The following is a 17,228-nucleotide window of genomic DNA, read 5'->3' on the forward strand; positions in this document are numbered from 1 at the left end:
TGTAAAGATTTCGTGGATTTTTTTTGCACACTCTTTGTATGTATGTGTGTGTCACATAATAACATAAATTATCTTAATGAAATGATAAACAATTTTTTTATTACATTGTATAAGACGAGAAAAAAGTGAGTGGCAGTGACAGACAGTGTGATATGGCATGATGGTGGTTTCCGTCCACTAAATGGCCACTTCCCAGACATCAAGTCACAATAACAGCAACAAAAATTCAGCAAATTATGTGGCCATAAAATTCCCATTGAATCAAGCTAACATGTCATATTTTTTCCATTCAAAGAAATTGGTTTCACATTGTACCGTTTTTTTGTGGTCCGGTTTTTTTTTAGAATCAAAAATCTTTTATGAAAAAATAAGTATACCAATAAAACTAACATTTATTGTAGCTTTCAACAATGGTGCCATTATATTTTTTGTTGGACATTGCTTACAATAACTTAATGAACGACGGAGAGAGAGAGAGAATGAAAAAAAAAACTTGAATGAATTTCTGTTTTCTTCAGAGATTTAATATTAGTCATCAGGTTGCTTAGTTGGTATATTAGGGTGTGCGGAATTTGTTTTCGAAATTATTATTATTATTTTTTATTTTAATTCTGTTGACAAAATAAATAAATTACAAAGTTGTTAAAAATATCGGGTGTATGATATTTCTTAAGAATGTGTACATTTTTCATAAAAATATATTGGGTTTGGGAAAAAGAAATCCATAATTTTTTGGCATATGGCTGTACTAATAGACTTCTCGTAAATTATCGATCAAACAATTTCAGATTTTGTGCCTGTTGAAAGAGTGACAATTCGCAGTAAAAAAAATTTGCTGTTTTTTGTTTGGTGCATTCAGTTGTCAGTTACAGGGTGCTGAAAATGGAAAATCCGGATTTGAAATATTTTGAAATGTATATTCAGTTTTTATGCCGAGTTATTGATGCCAAAAATATCCTTACTTTTTAGGACGTGACCCAATATCTTAAAAACGCCTAATAAAATAACTCACGTTTGGAATATTTCAATGCATTGGAGATCTGCATGGAGATCTTCATTCCTTTTCTCTGTCTGTATTTTTTATCACATGTCTTTAACTTTCTATTGATTTGTTTATATAAAAACATTTTTGATGTTTTGCCATCAAACATGTATTTCCCGGATGGCATTTACAAAATTCAACAATCTAAACATTTTCTATTTCCTTCATGCAATGTCGGCTGCATGCCATAACACAGTAGCAAAAATATAAAAACAACTACAAAAATATGTTTATTGGTTGTTTTTTGGAAATTTTAAAAAGCCAAACCAAAAAAAAAAACTGAAATTCCTTCATAAATAATCTTAAATAAACAATGAAACTTTGTTTAAATTGTTATTAAAATTGTTTTGATTACAAAGAGAGGGAGAGTTGCTTCGTTATATGATTGAACATGTGTTCATACGTTAGATGTTAAATTATAAAATGGGAGTTTTGAGATTTATGTTCTAAACATATTCAAAAATGTTTTGATTTTTATACAAAGAGGGAATTTATAAAATATTTCTAAATAAAAGAAATTCATACCACATATATTTAAATATTTATATTTTCTCAATTTAAATTAATTAAAATTAGTTTTTATTTAATTTTTATGTTTTCTTTACACAATAAACACTACTTTCCATTATAAATATTATTAATAATAATTATTTTTATATTTATTTTGTATTAAAATTTTGTACTACGATTTTTACTGCAATTCTAAAAATAATTAAATTTATATGTGAGTTAAATCTCTCACTATTAATATTTTAATACAAAATTTATTCTACAACAGACATTTTTCTTTTTAGTCATTTAATTTCGCATATTAGTTTATTTTAATTTTCTACTCTCTTTATTCATATTTTCCCATTTTCCAATGTGGCAACTCTGCTCATTAACGCTCTTTGTTACAGCTACTCAAATAAAACACACTCAAGTGTTTTACCCCGAACATAAACAATCTCATATCTCCTCTCAATTATAAAGAGAGTGTGCCTTACCGTTGAGAGAGTAACCATGCACTCACGAGAGTCTTCACAACTCAATGTGATAACTGTGTGTGCGGTGAACAATGAGGCAACCCATCTCGTTTACCTGTGCTGTGTTTGCCATTTGTAGAGAAGATGAATTTTGTTGGTTGTTGTTTTTGTTCTTGCTGCTGTGTTTATATCGACAGCCATATTGGCTGCCATAATTGTTATTTGGTTAGTTATTAGAAGAGTACAACTATATAACAAATTGTGCTCTATCTTAAACGAGACATTTGTATGGTAATAAATATTTTGCAGTGTTGTAAAGGAATGAAATTATCGATAGGAAAGAAATTGGGTATCTATTGGGGAATGATAATGACAATATGTTGGGGGGAAATTGTTTTTTTGGGGTTTAACATTATTTTGAGGGTTTAACAATCAAATAATATGGGGAAATATTAATAATTATTTTTAAAACAAATATTCGTAATACTCTACTTAAAAATGTTTTTTATCGACTTAGAATGGTTACTTAAAAATTTACGAATATTTTAAAAAAATTATGAAGTTAATTAAGATCAATACTTCAAAAAAAAAAAAAATAATAATAATAATAATTAAGAAAATATATAAATATGCTCTCTCTCTCGTTTTCTGGAAGCTTAGATGTTAATAAAAACTAATATTATTACATTTTCCAAATAACCTGTTTATTTTTTATCATGGGTCCACTTTTTAAATGTCTTCTAATTTTTTGACTAACAAAAAAACGAAAACCCAGAATGCATTATATTTACAAACATTATGTTAAAGTGTAACTGTAACCATTTGACTTTAAATTGATTTAGATATACAATTTAGTCTTAGTTAAAAAATTAGTTTCAGTTCCCCGTTCTTTTTTAACAAAGGTTTAAAAATACAAAAACTACATAAATTAAAATTTCAAAAACCTGCTAGATAAGCCTTTTTATGACATTTCTTAAGAATGCAACAAGCAAGACCTCCCATTGCAATCATAAAAAACACGACGACGACCTTAGCTAATAACATAAATAAAAAAAATGCCTTTAAAACACACACAAATATTTTTGTAACAAAAATCAAAACAAACTCAAAATATTAGCAAAATATCCCGTCAAGATTTACCTGTTTACAATAGATTTGGGTGTGTGTTTTTTTGGAAACCGTGAAATACAAAAAATATTTTTTTATAGCGCTGATAAGTTTTCCGAAAAAAAAACTCACAGAGGGAAACAAAAAACAGCAGCAGCAACTAACTAAACAATAACTAAAGGGTGCCGTAAACAAAAACAGCTAATACCAATAACTAAGAAATATCTTAAAAAAATCAGCTTGCAAAAAATGCAATAGGCACAGGTAGCATGAAGAATTCCCAGCAGTAGAGAAAAACGAAATAAGGCAAAGAGTTTTTTGCACGCTCAAAAAACCTATCTTTAAAAAATTACCCACGGATTTGGCCAAAGACAAAACAAATTCAAAGATTTACAAGCGCAACGAAACAATTTTCGTAGCAAGAATGTGAACGCACCTCTATTGCCTGGCTGACAAAAAGCCGACGCGAGGTCATGCTGTGTCGTATGGCGGCACATTACCGCATACTGTTCCACAGAGCTCTCATCAATTGCATGACGTTAAATGGCTGATTGTGCGTAGTGGAAATATCTAAAAAAATGTAATTTGACGTTTACCCTTTTTTCTATGTCAGACGAAATGCAAGGAAATAACAACATGGCTGGAAGTCCAGACAACACACTTGCCGTAAACAAAAACCCAAGGTGTCCACTCACCCTGGGTATCAAAGAGGAAAAATAAAGACAGCTGAGATTTAAATTGAAACAATATAAACATTTGTTAGATAGTAGTGTTTTGTTCTGCAACAAAATAAATGAAAAAAGAAATTCCAGACACACCGAACAAAGAAATATGAAAAAGTTATTGTTTTGAATTATGAAAGAAAGGCTTGTCCATTTACTCTTTCATTTTGGGAAATGTGAACTTCTTGCTTCATTTGATTTCTTATTTTGTTAACTTAAGATATGAATCAAATTAAAATGCATTAATAAAAACGTATTCTTAGAGTTATCTGGTTTTTCTTAATTAATGTACATCCATAATTTGCATATTTTTTGTTGTTGTTGTTTTTTCTTTGTCAAATCCCAAACTAATTTCTTTGTTTCTTTTTTTATTTTCAGGTCCCAATGGTTGTCCTCGTCGTCGCGGCCGTCAAACTTATACACGTTTCCAGACTTTAGAATTGGAGAAAGAATTCCATTTCAATCATTACCTAACCCGACGACGAAGAATTGAAATCGCCCATGCGTTGTGCTTGACCGAGAGACAAATAAAAATCTGGTTCCAAAATCGTCGCATGAAACTTAAAAAAGAATTGCGTGCCGTCAAAGAGATAAATGAACAAGTAAGTAAATGAGAATAAAAAAAATAATTTAAAATGAATATTATATGGGAACAAATCAACTAAAAATTGGGATACAAAAATTTGGGTTTAGGTCGTGAACTGAAAAATATTTTTTGAGACAATTGAGAAGAAACAAAACTGATTCTAATGAAGAGGTTTGGACCTTCTGTTCATATACAATTATATTCTAACTCTATAAAAAGTACAATATTTTGAAAAAGTATGGGGGCTACCCTAACCTACAAATATTCATAATTTTTGGTAAGAATATTAGCTACCCGTTGATAACGAAAATGTCAATGTCGAATATTATAAGGAGACTATACAAACATGTGGGCCAATATATGTATATAATTTCCAATCATTTTTTCCTTGAAATTCGCTTTAAACATAGACTTCGAGACAGACTAAAAAATATGGCAGAATTCTCTTATTCAAAACTCTGACAGATTTTTTATTATAAATTATTTTATTAAAATGTTTTTCTTTTTTATTTTTATAATAACTATTTGAAAAAGAAACAATTTTATTTTTTTTAATATATATTTTATTTCGAAGAATATTTTCTAACTTTCCCAATTTTCCCTTCCTTGCAATTTCAGGCTCGTCGCGATCGCGAGGAACAAGAAAAAATGAAAGCCCAAGAAGCCATGAAATCCGCCCAACAAAACAACAACAAAGTCCAACAGCAACAGCCACAACAACAGCAACACCATCAACAGCAGCAACAGCATCAGCAACAACATCAGGATCATCATTCGATCATCGCTCACAATCCCGGCCATTTGCATCATTCCGTTGTGGGACAAAATGACCTCAAACTGGGACTGGGTATGGGTGTTGGCAGTGGTCTGGGTGGTAATTTGGGTATGATGAGTGCGTTAGATAAAACAAATCATGATTTGTTGAAGGCCGTTAGTAAAGTGAATTCATAAATTTTACAGCTTACTAGCCAGCCAGCCAATCAACCACCAACTCCCCCAAGAAAACAAAACAAAACCAAGTACTGATTAAGAAAAACTAAAAAAAAAACAACACAGTCGGAGGTGGAGAAGGAGAATGAACTTTGTCAAATAAAAAGAAATAAGGAAACTTCCTCCTTATACCCCTATAAGAGAAAAAGAAAACATTAAATTGCCCCCCTCCCCCATTTAATTTTAAGTTTATGTACTTTCTAATATATAATATAATATAATATAATATATAAATAATTATTACTATATATACAAATTAAATTAAACAGTAAACATAAAAACAAAACTAAGTTAAATTCAAAACATAAAACACGAAAAAAGAAGAACTAATGATAAATAGTTGCAACAAAATACGTAAAATTTTACATAGTAATTTTAGTCACATAAGAAAGAAAAACGAAAGTAACAGCAATTAAGATAACAAAAGAAAAAACGAAAAAAAAAACTAAGAAATAATCTCTAAAAAGAATAATCTCATATAAAACATTAAAAAATAAACTATTTACATTATACACAAAGAAAAAAATGTTTATTTAAAAAAACAACAACATATATACTTAATTATTATATAAACAAAACAAATATATAACATAACAAAAAAGTAAAACACAAAAATTAAAATAAAATCGTACTCTCCAATATTTACTAAAAACAAAAAGAAAATCAATCAAAATATTTTACATATAACATAAATACATACGTACATAAAACATACCCAAATTGACAATTTTCAAAAAATCTACATTTTACCTTCCATCATTTTGTAACACAAATTTTTGTTTTGTTAAATATTTGTTTTCCACGCCCTCTCTCTCACGTTCTATTAGAATTATATTTTATTTTGTTCTTAATGCCTTTGGAAATGCAGTGCATTTTCAAAGACCACCCCTACATTTGAGTATTTTTTAACTCTATATTTATCATATCTTTTTCTTTGTAACGCCTTTATTATTTTGTTTTACAAAACAATTTTTGATGAAAGAATCTGAAGAAAACAAAAAATTTAAATTTCAAAACTAAGAAAATAATTTTAAATTGTTTTTTCGTTAAAAAAAGCTTTCAATAATAATAATTATTATTATTTTTATTTTATTTCTATATTTGATATATAATTATATATTATTTTTAAAATTACTTCTTATGAATATTCTTTTTTTTTTTTTGTTTTGTTGTATATCTTTCTAGTTAAAAGTGTAAGCTATCTATATATGTGTATGATCTGTATCTGAAAAGAAAGAGAATTTTTTGTAAAAAGATTTCTTTGACTTAAGCATAATGTATAATTTTTTCCCTCCTATCTGTCCATCCTTACCCCTTGCTCCCTGAAACTTTATGCCATATTTTAGAAAATTATTTTAATTTTTTATGATTAAATTTAATGACACAAAAAATATATACAAACATCTTTTATTTTCTTTCACTCAATACACTTTAGGGGATTTGGGAAAATTGTTTTGGGAATATCAGTGGGATATATGGAGATTTCAGTGGTTATTGTAAGTGTGGCCATAGCATCTTTATGCTCTCGGTGACATCGATGATAAATTAATTTATTTAATTTATAGTATTTTAAGCATCTAAAATTTATTGAGTCATGTTAATATTGTAGTTTAAAATGCAATTTAGTTATTGTCCTATGGTCTTATAGAAAAATATTAAATGCCTAGATGAGAAAAAAATCTATTTTTTTTCTTGTGGCTGTCATAAATAACACTGTTTGGAGGGAAAATAGAGTATTACTTTTTACTTGAAATTTCAATGAGACATTCTAGACTACATGTAAATTCCAATTAAAAATTTGTTTTATGGGTTATAACCTATACGTTTTCCCCATAGTACAAGTGCACAAACTACTCTCTCGAATCGCCGAGAAAAGATTAAAAATTTTAATTGGGACTAAAAAATTTAATTTATCCTAAAGTAATCTATGTAAAACTTAATGATTCCAATTCTTGGGGGTTAATAATTTCATACATAAAAAGCAGTAGGCGGAGCTGTTTGGGATCATATGATTATCTACACTGATTTTGCGATATTAGCGTTACCTTGAATGACACTGGCAATAATAAACCATATTAGAATATGTAGACCCCTTTACAAAGTTGAGTATATCTCCACTGCCTTCTACCAATAGAATATACATAATAGGCTTTAAATAAAATTAAATGTCAACTAGGCCTTTTTTAATACCCTACATAATATGAAGATTATTTAATTTTCACTTAGGATACATGGTCTTTTGACCGACAACCATCAAAAAGTCTCTAGAGCGACCAAAAAACAGACCAATCAGCCGATCAATGGCGATCGTTTTTGGACTTAAAGGATCTCTTATTTTCTATTTCAATTTTGCATATATATGTATATATATATATATATATATATTCGACCACAATCCGCCAATCACAAAAACAATATTTCGAGAACGCATTAAAACTTTGAAAATGACTCTCGTCTTCCCTGTATGCTGCCACTAAAAATCGGCCATATCGCCAGAAGATGTTGAGATTTTTACATGAGATTCTTGAATTTGTATGGGATTGATTTAAATTTTGTTTCCATTTGTTTATATTCCAGATTTTAGACATTTCGTGACGTGGAATACAAATGTCTTAAAATGTTAGAGACTTCCAGAGATTTTCATACTTTGATTTTCAGAAGATCAATTGTCTACAATGTGACATTTCAGTTCCTTCGGGGATCTCAATATATGCTCGTATTTGGACATAGTCACCATAAAAAAATCAGACAGATTTTTTCCCTATTTTAAAGGCGCGGACTTACTGCCGGTAGAGCTCGTAATATTCAAGTTAGAGCTTTGAAATTGTGTACATATTTGGTATCGCTCCAAGTTTTGATGTACCCCACATCTTAAATTAGCAGTATTCTCACTGGGCAGAAAATCTTCCTTAAAAAAAAAATAAATAAATATTAGCGGAAGTATCGGGGTTGGCTCCATTTAACAGTGCACCTATTTTATTCAGATTTTTGGGCACTTTACAACTGCATTGGTTTTAATTTGATATTTTGAGTTCTGATTTCCGGTATGTTTAAGCCAGCAGTGCCCAAAGTAGGTCACATGGGCTGTTGATGTGTGTCAAATTGCTCAACATACAATTACAAAAGAGAAATATTTTAAAAAATGTCATTCATTCATCTTTGTTTTCATACACTTCGGAACAAGTCGAAATATGTGACCCGTACTATGGCGGGAGAGCAAAACAGAAACTGATATATCTTTATACGGGAAAATGTATCATCAACAACCATATTTGCATTGAATATAAATTTTTTTCCTTCCTTAAAATTTGAAAATAATATTTTTACAAAATTTTTCACAGAAATCAAATAGAAACAGAACTTTAATATTTTAAACACATATAATTACAAAACTTAAATGTATGGCTGTGGACAGTCCTGGAATAAATGTATTGCCAAATTTGGATTAATGTATGTGTATATGTAACTTTGTATTACATTTCTCCTTAACATAGTCACTTTATAAAAGTCTCCATCAATTTTAGGATTTTTAAATGCCCTTCCCCTAGAAATGGGTGCATAAATTCGGCCTGACTGACTTTTTACTTGTTTTTTTTTTTTTTTAATTTTAACACGTCTACAAATTATTAATATCCTTCTGCCATATTCCGCTAAATAATTTTATAAATAATTCGTCTGAAGCTATGAAGTCTCGCATGCGATATTTTAGTACAACATTTGAAAAATGCAAATTGTAAAATATAGTCTTTTTGAATAAAATCTTATTCAAACAATTTAGACAACAAAAATAAAAATTAAAATATATCAACTGGTATATATTTTACAACCAAGTTACAAGAGGGCACAGAATTTTTTAGGGTATAACTGCAATACAAATCAACACAATTTTCTCAAAGTCCTGCGAAAATTATAACATTTTATGTTCAAAATTTGGAAAATTTCGGTATGATGTATTATACTGGATAATATCATTTCGCTATTGAACATTGCAATAAAGTACTGTGAGAATGTTTTTGCCAATATGAATAATCTCTTTGGCGTTCTTGAATATTTTCCCATATCTCCAAAAATGCATTGATTCAAACTGTAACCAAAATTATTATTTTAAAACAATTCTTTATTAAAAATCAATACAATGCAATTTGATATTTTTATATACACAAAACATAATCATAAATAAAAAAATAAATACGTAAATGAACATCGTTTGCCAGTAACTAAAAGGAACTCATACCATACATACAAGTACATGATATTTGCTTTAACAAAACACTCAAACGGCTTATAAAAGTAAAACAAATTGTTAAAGCCAAATCTAAAAGAAAGAAAAACACAATCCCCAAACACAAAAAAATAAAACTCAAAATACGTATTAGATTTTAGATATAATATTGTAAATTATTAAAAAACAAAAAAAAATAAATATAACAACATTAAATTAAAAACCTATATATAATACTTCCGTTAACATAAAAGAATAACAAAGTGAATGGAAATTAATAAACACAAAAATACGTACATAAAAATGTGAGTGAATATAAAATATATTATGATAAACTAAAATAATTTAAATAAACGAAATAACAATTATAATTAAAACCCCAAGTCTTAATTATATTTTACATAAACTATTACCCAACAAAAAGTATTTTACATAATAAAAATGAATTCATCATTCTGGGAATGTCATAGAATTGCCGTAAATAAAAAAATATATACGTACCCATTTTGAACGATATGTCCGAAATGGTTAACACAAAACAAGAATCCAGAACAGAAACTCGATATTAAACCAAAAAATGAGTAAATTTTAGTACATACACAAATGCATACATACAACGTAGATACGTATAGATATATACATAATTACCATTTTTGAATGAATGAAACACGACATGAATCATCCCAGAAAACAAAAAACACTCATTCTTAATATTATTATACTTCCATACAAAAAAGTATCCATGAAAACCAAAATAATAATGATTGAAATAAATAAATAAAAAATTACTTAAAACTAAATAAATGAAAAATATGAATATAATGTATGTGATGTGTTTTCTTTCGCGAAAAAAATGTGGAATCATATGCTATGAAAGGGATTATCTAGTGGTATTATGTTTCGACGAACAACATTTAATAAATCTTATGAAATTTAGTGTGGTCCCCTTAATACTGCAATTTTTGCCATCTAAATGGAGAAACACTGCAATATGTCTACCCAGAGGGTTTATATTCTACATTCAGATCTATTTTTCAAAAGAGGGAGGGAATATGTCTACCCAGAGGAATGCCCAGCAGTAGTACTGCTTCAGGTGAATTCGTGGAGCTTGAGCAATCACATGTCGCATGGTTTCGCCAAAGTCTTCAAACGAAATTTACACCCATTATGTGGAAAATCTTTCTTGTTAAAAATTAACACTTTCGGGCCACGATTACCGTTATTTTGCACAGATTTGATCATCGTCAATGACAATGCGGATTTTCTCAAATAGATCTTTGATGATATGGCGTTGAAACTAATGTCAAATCATCCCAATAGAAACGTCTTGAGAGTCAAGAACGAAAAATAACACTTCAAGTTCAGTGAAATGTGAATTTTTTGCTCATTGCTTTTTTTGACTGCTATTGCGTAGTGCATCATGAATTCTTGCCAAAATGTCGTACGGGTTATAGGAAATACAGCATTGAAGTTAAGTACCGTTTGCCCGAACCAATTCGTCTGAAACTCACAGAATTATGGAAAAAACAGTCATCGATTTTGCATGTGGATCTACGGATGTGGTCTACGATTGAGGAGATAAAAAACTGAAACAGGAGTTGTTGGATATACCAAAAACTACGTTTCAGAAGTGTTTTGAGGATTGAAAGAAATCCCAGACATAAGGGTTGTACTTTATAGGGGACAAAATAATTATTGATGACTCAATGATCCCAATAGTTTGTAATGTTTCGAAATTTTGTTTCTAGACCCAAGTTTTTGTATACTAGATTCTTGTGTTCGCAATCAAAGTATGGGTAACAATTATTGATCAATGTACAGGGGATAAAATCAAACCAAACATTTGCAATGAAAAATAAAGCCAGGAGAAGAACCTACATTCCCACCATTATGCGATGCGTTTCGCCGTTGGTTGAGCGGCTCATCAGGCATATTGGGCTATGTGACTTTACAAAGGTCGTATGTTGATAACTTGTATTTGTTCCGCCCTGATGCGAAACTTGCATATGCGAATTAAATTCACATTCTAGGAACAGTCCTTTTAAAAGCAGATTTTTGTTGTAGCGATGGATAATTAATCCACACAGCTACAATTGCTTCCATACACATGTTTTTGCGCAACCGCTTTGGAAGTGTGTTGATGGCTCAGAACGTTAAGTGGTCTGGAAACATTTGTGTTGCTCCGAGGAGCAACAAATTTGTGAAAGTTCGACATTTGTCTTCATTCTAGGAACAGTCCTTTAAAAAGCAGATTTTTGTTGTAGCGATGGATAATTAATCCACACACCTACAATTGCTTCCATGGTATACACATGTTTTTGCGCAACCGCTTTGGAAGTGTGTTGATGGCTCAGAACGTTAAGTGGTCTGGCAACATTTGTGTTGCTCTGAGGACCGAAGTTCGAGCCCTAGCCGTGCTCAGCTGAAATTAATTTTTGTTATTTGAATTTTTCCTTGTAAGGGCAGTGATCATTTGATAGTAATTTTAAGTGAAAATTATTTAAGTGAAAAAATAATAATTTAAGTGAAAAAATTTAATTTTTTACATAATTAACCTCCTTACAATATTTTAATTTTTTATTGGGCTATGGTATCTTCGCTGGTACCAAGTGATCATCTTCATACAGAATTCAGCAAAGCGGTAGTGAGAAATTCCTTGCTATATTTCAAGAATTGATCCACTGTCCATTTGATCTGACGCATGTGTCAATAGCAATCCTTCATATGGTGGTCCTGGTAAAGAGAGCTGCTGACTCTCCTTCAGGCAACCCATCAAAGGGATCCAAGGTGACAAAGGAGTTATCGTGGCAGACAACTCCATAATTTTCCTGACGGTACTTTTTAATCACTGCCTCAACATTGGCTATTTTCCAATAGCATGGAAGGAGGCACTTGTTGTACCAATCCCAAAGCCTGGTGCAGATGCGTCTTTGCGCGGAAGCTACAGACCAATTTCCCTACTATCGCCCTTTGGGAAATTACTGGAGCATTTTATTCTGCGACGCATCAATCGGGTTATTGAGGAAAGGAAAATCCTTAGAGATTGTCAGTTTGGATTTCGAGCAAAACATTCGACAACCCACGCACTGGCAGCATTCTATACATATGTCACCGAAGGCTTCAGACTGAAGGAAGGAACCATTGCAATTGGTCTGGACTTTGCCAAAGCTTATGATACAGTTTGGCAACACGGCATTCTTTATAAGATGCAATCACTCGGATTCGATCCTCAAACTTGTCGCATGGTGGCAAGTTTTCTGAAGGATCGAATATTCCGTGTGAGAGTGGAAGATCTGAACAGCGAACGGTCAAAGCAGGGGTACCACAGGGATCACTGCTAGGACCAGTTATATATAACCTGTTCGTATGCGACATACCGGAGCCGCCTGATAGAGGACTGCTATTGACGTACGCTGATGATGTGCTACTTACGCTACGAGGCCATTTTGGAAGCACTGTGGAAAGGAGATTGAATGTGTACATGGAAACACTTCACAGCTACTTCAACAAATGGGGACTCAAAATCAATGTTGGAAAGTGTGTAATTGTAGTTTACAAGGGCAAACCCAAGTCCACTGCAAAGAGCTGCAGAAAATACATTCCAACTATAAAGGTTGGTAATGAATTCATTGGAGTATCAGACAGGATGAAATATCTTGGAATCATCCAGCACGAAAGGTTCGACTTCTGTCGCCATGTGGATTATGTGCTTTCAAAGGCCAAAAAGATGAGCTTTGCCTATCAAAGACTCTTTCGAATGAGAGGAGGACTCTCTTATAGGTAAAGTTGCAATATAAAAGAAATTGTATATAATTTTAATTTTATCGTCTGCCCAGATGGAAAGGATTTTAAGAAATATATTGCCATCAAGTTTGAGACCAAAACCTATTTTAAAATATATTTAATGGGAACGTACAATGCAAGGACTTCAACCGAATCGAGTATGTATAATATACTACAACTTCTTGGAAAGGGTCAGCTTGTGGAAAATGGAATATTGGAGCGATACATGGAGTGATATAAAATACTTAGTAGAAACACCTCCCTCCTGCAGCTTTGTAAGCCATATGGCATGGAAGAAATATATATCATTAATTTTAATTTTATACATAGTAGCTCAATAAAAAGAAATTGTATATAATTTTAATTTGAAGATAATGAAATAATTTTCTAAATAAATGGCAATTATCAAATCAAATCTCATAGAAGAACAAGTTGTACATAACTGGTCCCAGTATTGATCTTCGCTTTTCATCGAATGTTTCGGAAAAATTGCTACTGTAACATAGCAAATTAGTATGGAATAAAATTAAAAAGGTTATAGATAATAGAATTTTATCTATGAGCAATTATTCTTAATAATAAATATTTAAATGTTTTTCCTTTTGTTTATATTGCAATTCCCAATTGTATGTACAAGTATATACTCTTATATATTTTTCATATTTCACTTAACACATTGCAATAATACATTTCGCCATATTTTCACTTTGCGAAATGTAAATTAACAACGAAAATACAATGATATGTTTGTCTTCCATATATTGGTTTATTTTGTATTTTGTCAAAAAAAAAAAAAAATATTCGAGGGTGAGTTGTAGTTGTCTGGATAATGTAAAATATCTGTTAGACGCCAACTAAAATGTATTCAGTGTTAATTTTTGTTCCGCAAAAAAACGGAACATTATTTTTGGCTGTTTAAATAATTTATGGTAGTACCGAACGAAGCACACAGCAGGGAATTGAGTTTTGCGCAAAAAACAGAAAATATTTGCAAAATAACAAGCACAAAAATTGCAATACGGGAAAACATAACAACCTGTGCATTTCCAATGAAGCTGCATGACAATAATAATGGGAAATCCCAACAACAAAAACAACCACGAGCTCGAGCACATGCAGTAGCATAACGAGAATGAGAATAATAGCACACAAAACCAGTAAGGAAAGTAGTAAAGTCGGACGGGGCCGACTATATGATACCCTTCACCACTTTGAGCATATTCAACAGATGAAATAGAAGCTATATCTAAATCTGAACCGATTTCAACGATTTCAGGAAACTTAACACACATCATTCCAGACCTCATCCATAACGCAGTGCCAAATTTCGTGCAAATCGAAAGATATATGGGGACTTTGGTAGACCATTTACATTAAATCGGACGAAAATATATATAGGAGCTATATCTAAATCTGAACCGATTTTCAGGAAACTTAACACACACCATTCTATAACTAATTCATTACGCTGTGCCAACTTTGGTGCAAATCGAAAGATATATAGGGACATTGGTGCACCATTCAGATTAAATCGGATGAAAATATATATGGGAGCTATATCTAAATCTGGACCGATTTTCAGGAAACTTAACACACACCATTATATTCCTAATTGATTACGATGTGCCAACTTTCGTGCAAATCGAAAGATATATAGGGACTTTGGTGCACCATTTAAATTAAATCGGACGAAAATATATATGGGAGCTATATCTAAATCTGAACCGATTTTCAGGAAACTTAACACACATCATTCTATACCTAATTCAGTACGCTATGCCAAATTTCGTGGAAATCGAAAGATATATAGGTACTTTGGTGCCACGTTTACCTTAAATCGGACGAAAATATATATGGGAGCTATATCTAAATCTGAACCGATTTTCACGAAACTCAGCACACACCATTATGGACCTAATTCAGTACACTATGCCAAATTTCGTGCAAATCGAATGATATATAGGTACTTTGGTGCCTATATCGGGCGAAAATATATATGGGAGCTATATCTAAATCTGACCCGATTTTCACGAAACTCAGCACACATCATTTTGGACCTCATTCAGTACGCTATGCCAAATTTCGTGCAAATCGAATGATATATAGGTACTTTGGTGCCTATATCGGGTGAAAATATATATGGGAGCTATATCTAAATCTGAACCGATTTTTCCCAATTTCAATAGGGTTCGTCCTTGGGCCAAATAAGTGACCTATGCCAAATTTCATCCAAATCGGATCAAAAATGCGACCTGTACTTTGTTCACAAAAATACATGGACGGACAGACGGACGGACGGACAGACGGAAGGACAGACGGACATGCGTAAATCGACTCAGAAAGTGATTCTATGCATATTCTCAAAAGGAACCATGTGCCTATCTCGTTTCCTTTTGCCTGTTACAAACATATGCACAAAGACATAATACCCTGTACCACAGTGTGGTGAAGGGTATAAAAAGGTACGCACAAGCATTATGTGCACTGTCATCGTGATGACAGGGTTTAATGGGTTCATCTACAGCAAAAAGGGCATTTTTTCACGATTCGCGTAACCAGAGGAAAATACAAACGTTATGCACATTGGGATCATTTTTTGCTTAAGTTGCTTTCAATTTGTGTTTTTTTGATAATATTGTAAGAGCTGCAAATGGAATGACAGTTTTAATAATGATTTTGGTAGAAGATTATCGGAATAGCTTTTATATGCGTTACACAACATAGGATTAAAAATCTATTTTCGACTTTTAGCAATTATTGACTGAACATTTAATTTTTTTATTTACCATAATGGAACAATCGATGTTGTTCCATTATGGTAAAATAAAAACCTGAAATATGTTATACTTTTTACATGCACCTAATAAGATAATAAACCAAACATTTATAAAGAACATCGAAAGTCAATCCGAATTTGCGATTTTTTTTATGATCAAAAACTGACAGCTTGTGTTCCTTTCGAATTTTATGAGGTATTAGAATGCATAGACAAACCATATTAAGTAACAAATTATTCGACTTAATATGAGATTTACAAAATATCTAGATTATTGACCATTGGGGGCGCCGCTAGGTACTAGGACGTGTTCCAATCTGGGTACACTATATTGGTAGGTAACAATTTTATTAAACCAATGTATAGTGTTTACAAATTATAAAGGACAGACGGAGATAGTCGAGATATACTAAAAGTTGGGTGGATTTATACTAAAAGGTGGGTCTAGCACCAATATTTTAGGATTTTTTTTAATTTCCTTCCCCCTTTTGTATGCAATACCAGAAGAAGTAATTTGTCAGGAAGATGGTGATACCAAGGTCCAAGTTCCTTTAAATTTTTTGCAAAATTTCCAATTACTGAAGTGGCCAGCACAGAGTCCGGACTTAAATCAATGTAGACAAACTTTAATAGTGGATATAAAATGAGTGAATATTTCGAATGAAATCGAGTAAATGGCGAAAATAAATGACTTCGGGCTGAGTATCAACTAGTGAAAACAGCAACCTAGGTTCCTAACCTTGGATAACGCAAAAAATTTAACATTGCCGAAAATCTTCTCCAAGAGGTACTTAAAATCCCCAAACTACCAAAAATGTGGGGTCCGTTTATGTGGGGCCTTCCCCGAAACCAAAATCAATATTGATAGTTTTTGGTATGAAGATTCAAACCCAATGGCAATTCAAATACTAAATTCCATGCTATTTGGTTGAAAACCACGAACAAAATCTAAAAAAAATAATAATAATAACATTAGGGGGATGCCGTTATATGAGGGCTATCAAGGTGCTATATCATCTGGCACTGCTTGGCACT

General features: G+C 31.4%; 1 protein-coding gene across 2 annotated transcripts in view; it reads left to right on the forward strand.

The window, feature by feature from the left end:
• Positions 1 to 5,380, forward strand: part of LOC133326535 (homeobox protein abdominal-A) — a 35,355-nt gene extending 29,975 nt beyond the window's left edge. For both annotated transcript variants that reach the window (XM_061535161.1, XM_061535169.1), the window contains exons 4-5: positions 4,215 to 4,438; positions 5,041 to 5,380. In XM_061535161.1, the coding sequence (XP_061391145.1) occupies positions 4,215 to 4,438; positions 5,041 to 5,373 (557 nt within the window). In that variant the 3' untranslated portion in view covers positions 5,374 to 5,380. The remainder of the gene's footprint in view (positions 1 to 4,214; positions 4,439 to 5,040) is intronic.
• The last annotated feature ends 11,848 nt before the right edge of the window (positions 5,381 to 17,228 follow it).

Source organism: Musca vetustissima, unplaced genomic scaffold (assembly GCF_032173495.1).
Source record: "Musca vetustissima isolate MV318-11 ecotype Yass unplaced genomic scaffold, APGP_CSIRO_Mvet_v1 utg14552, whole genome shotgun sequence".
In the NCBI taxonomy this organism is placed as follows: Eukaryota; Metazoa; Arthropoda; class Insecta; order Diptera; family Muscidae; genus Musca; species Musca vetustissima.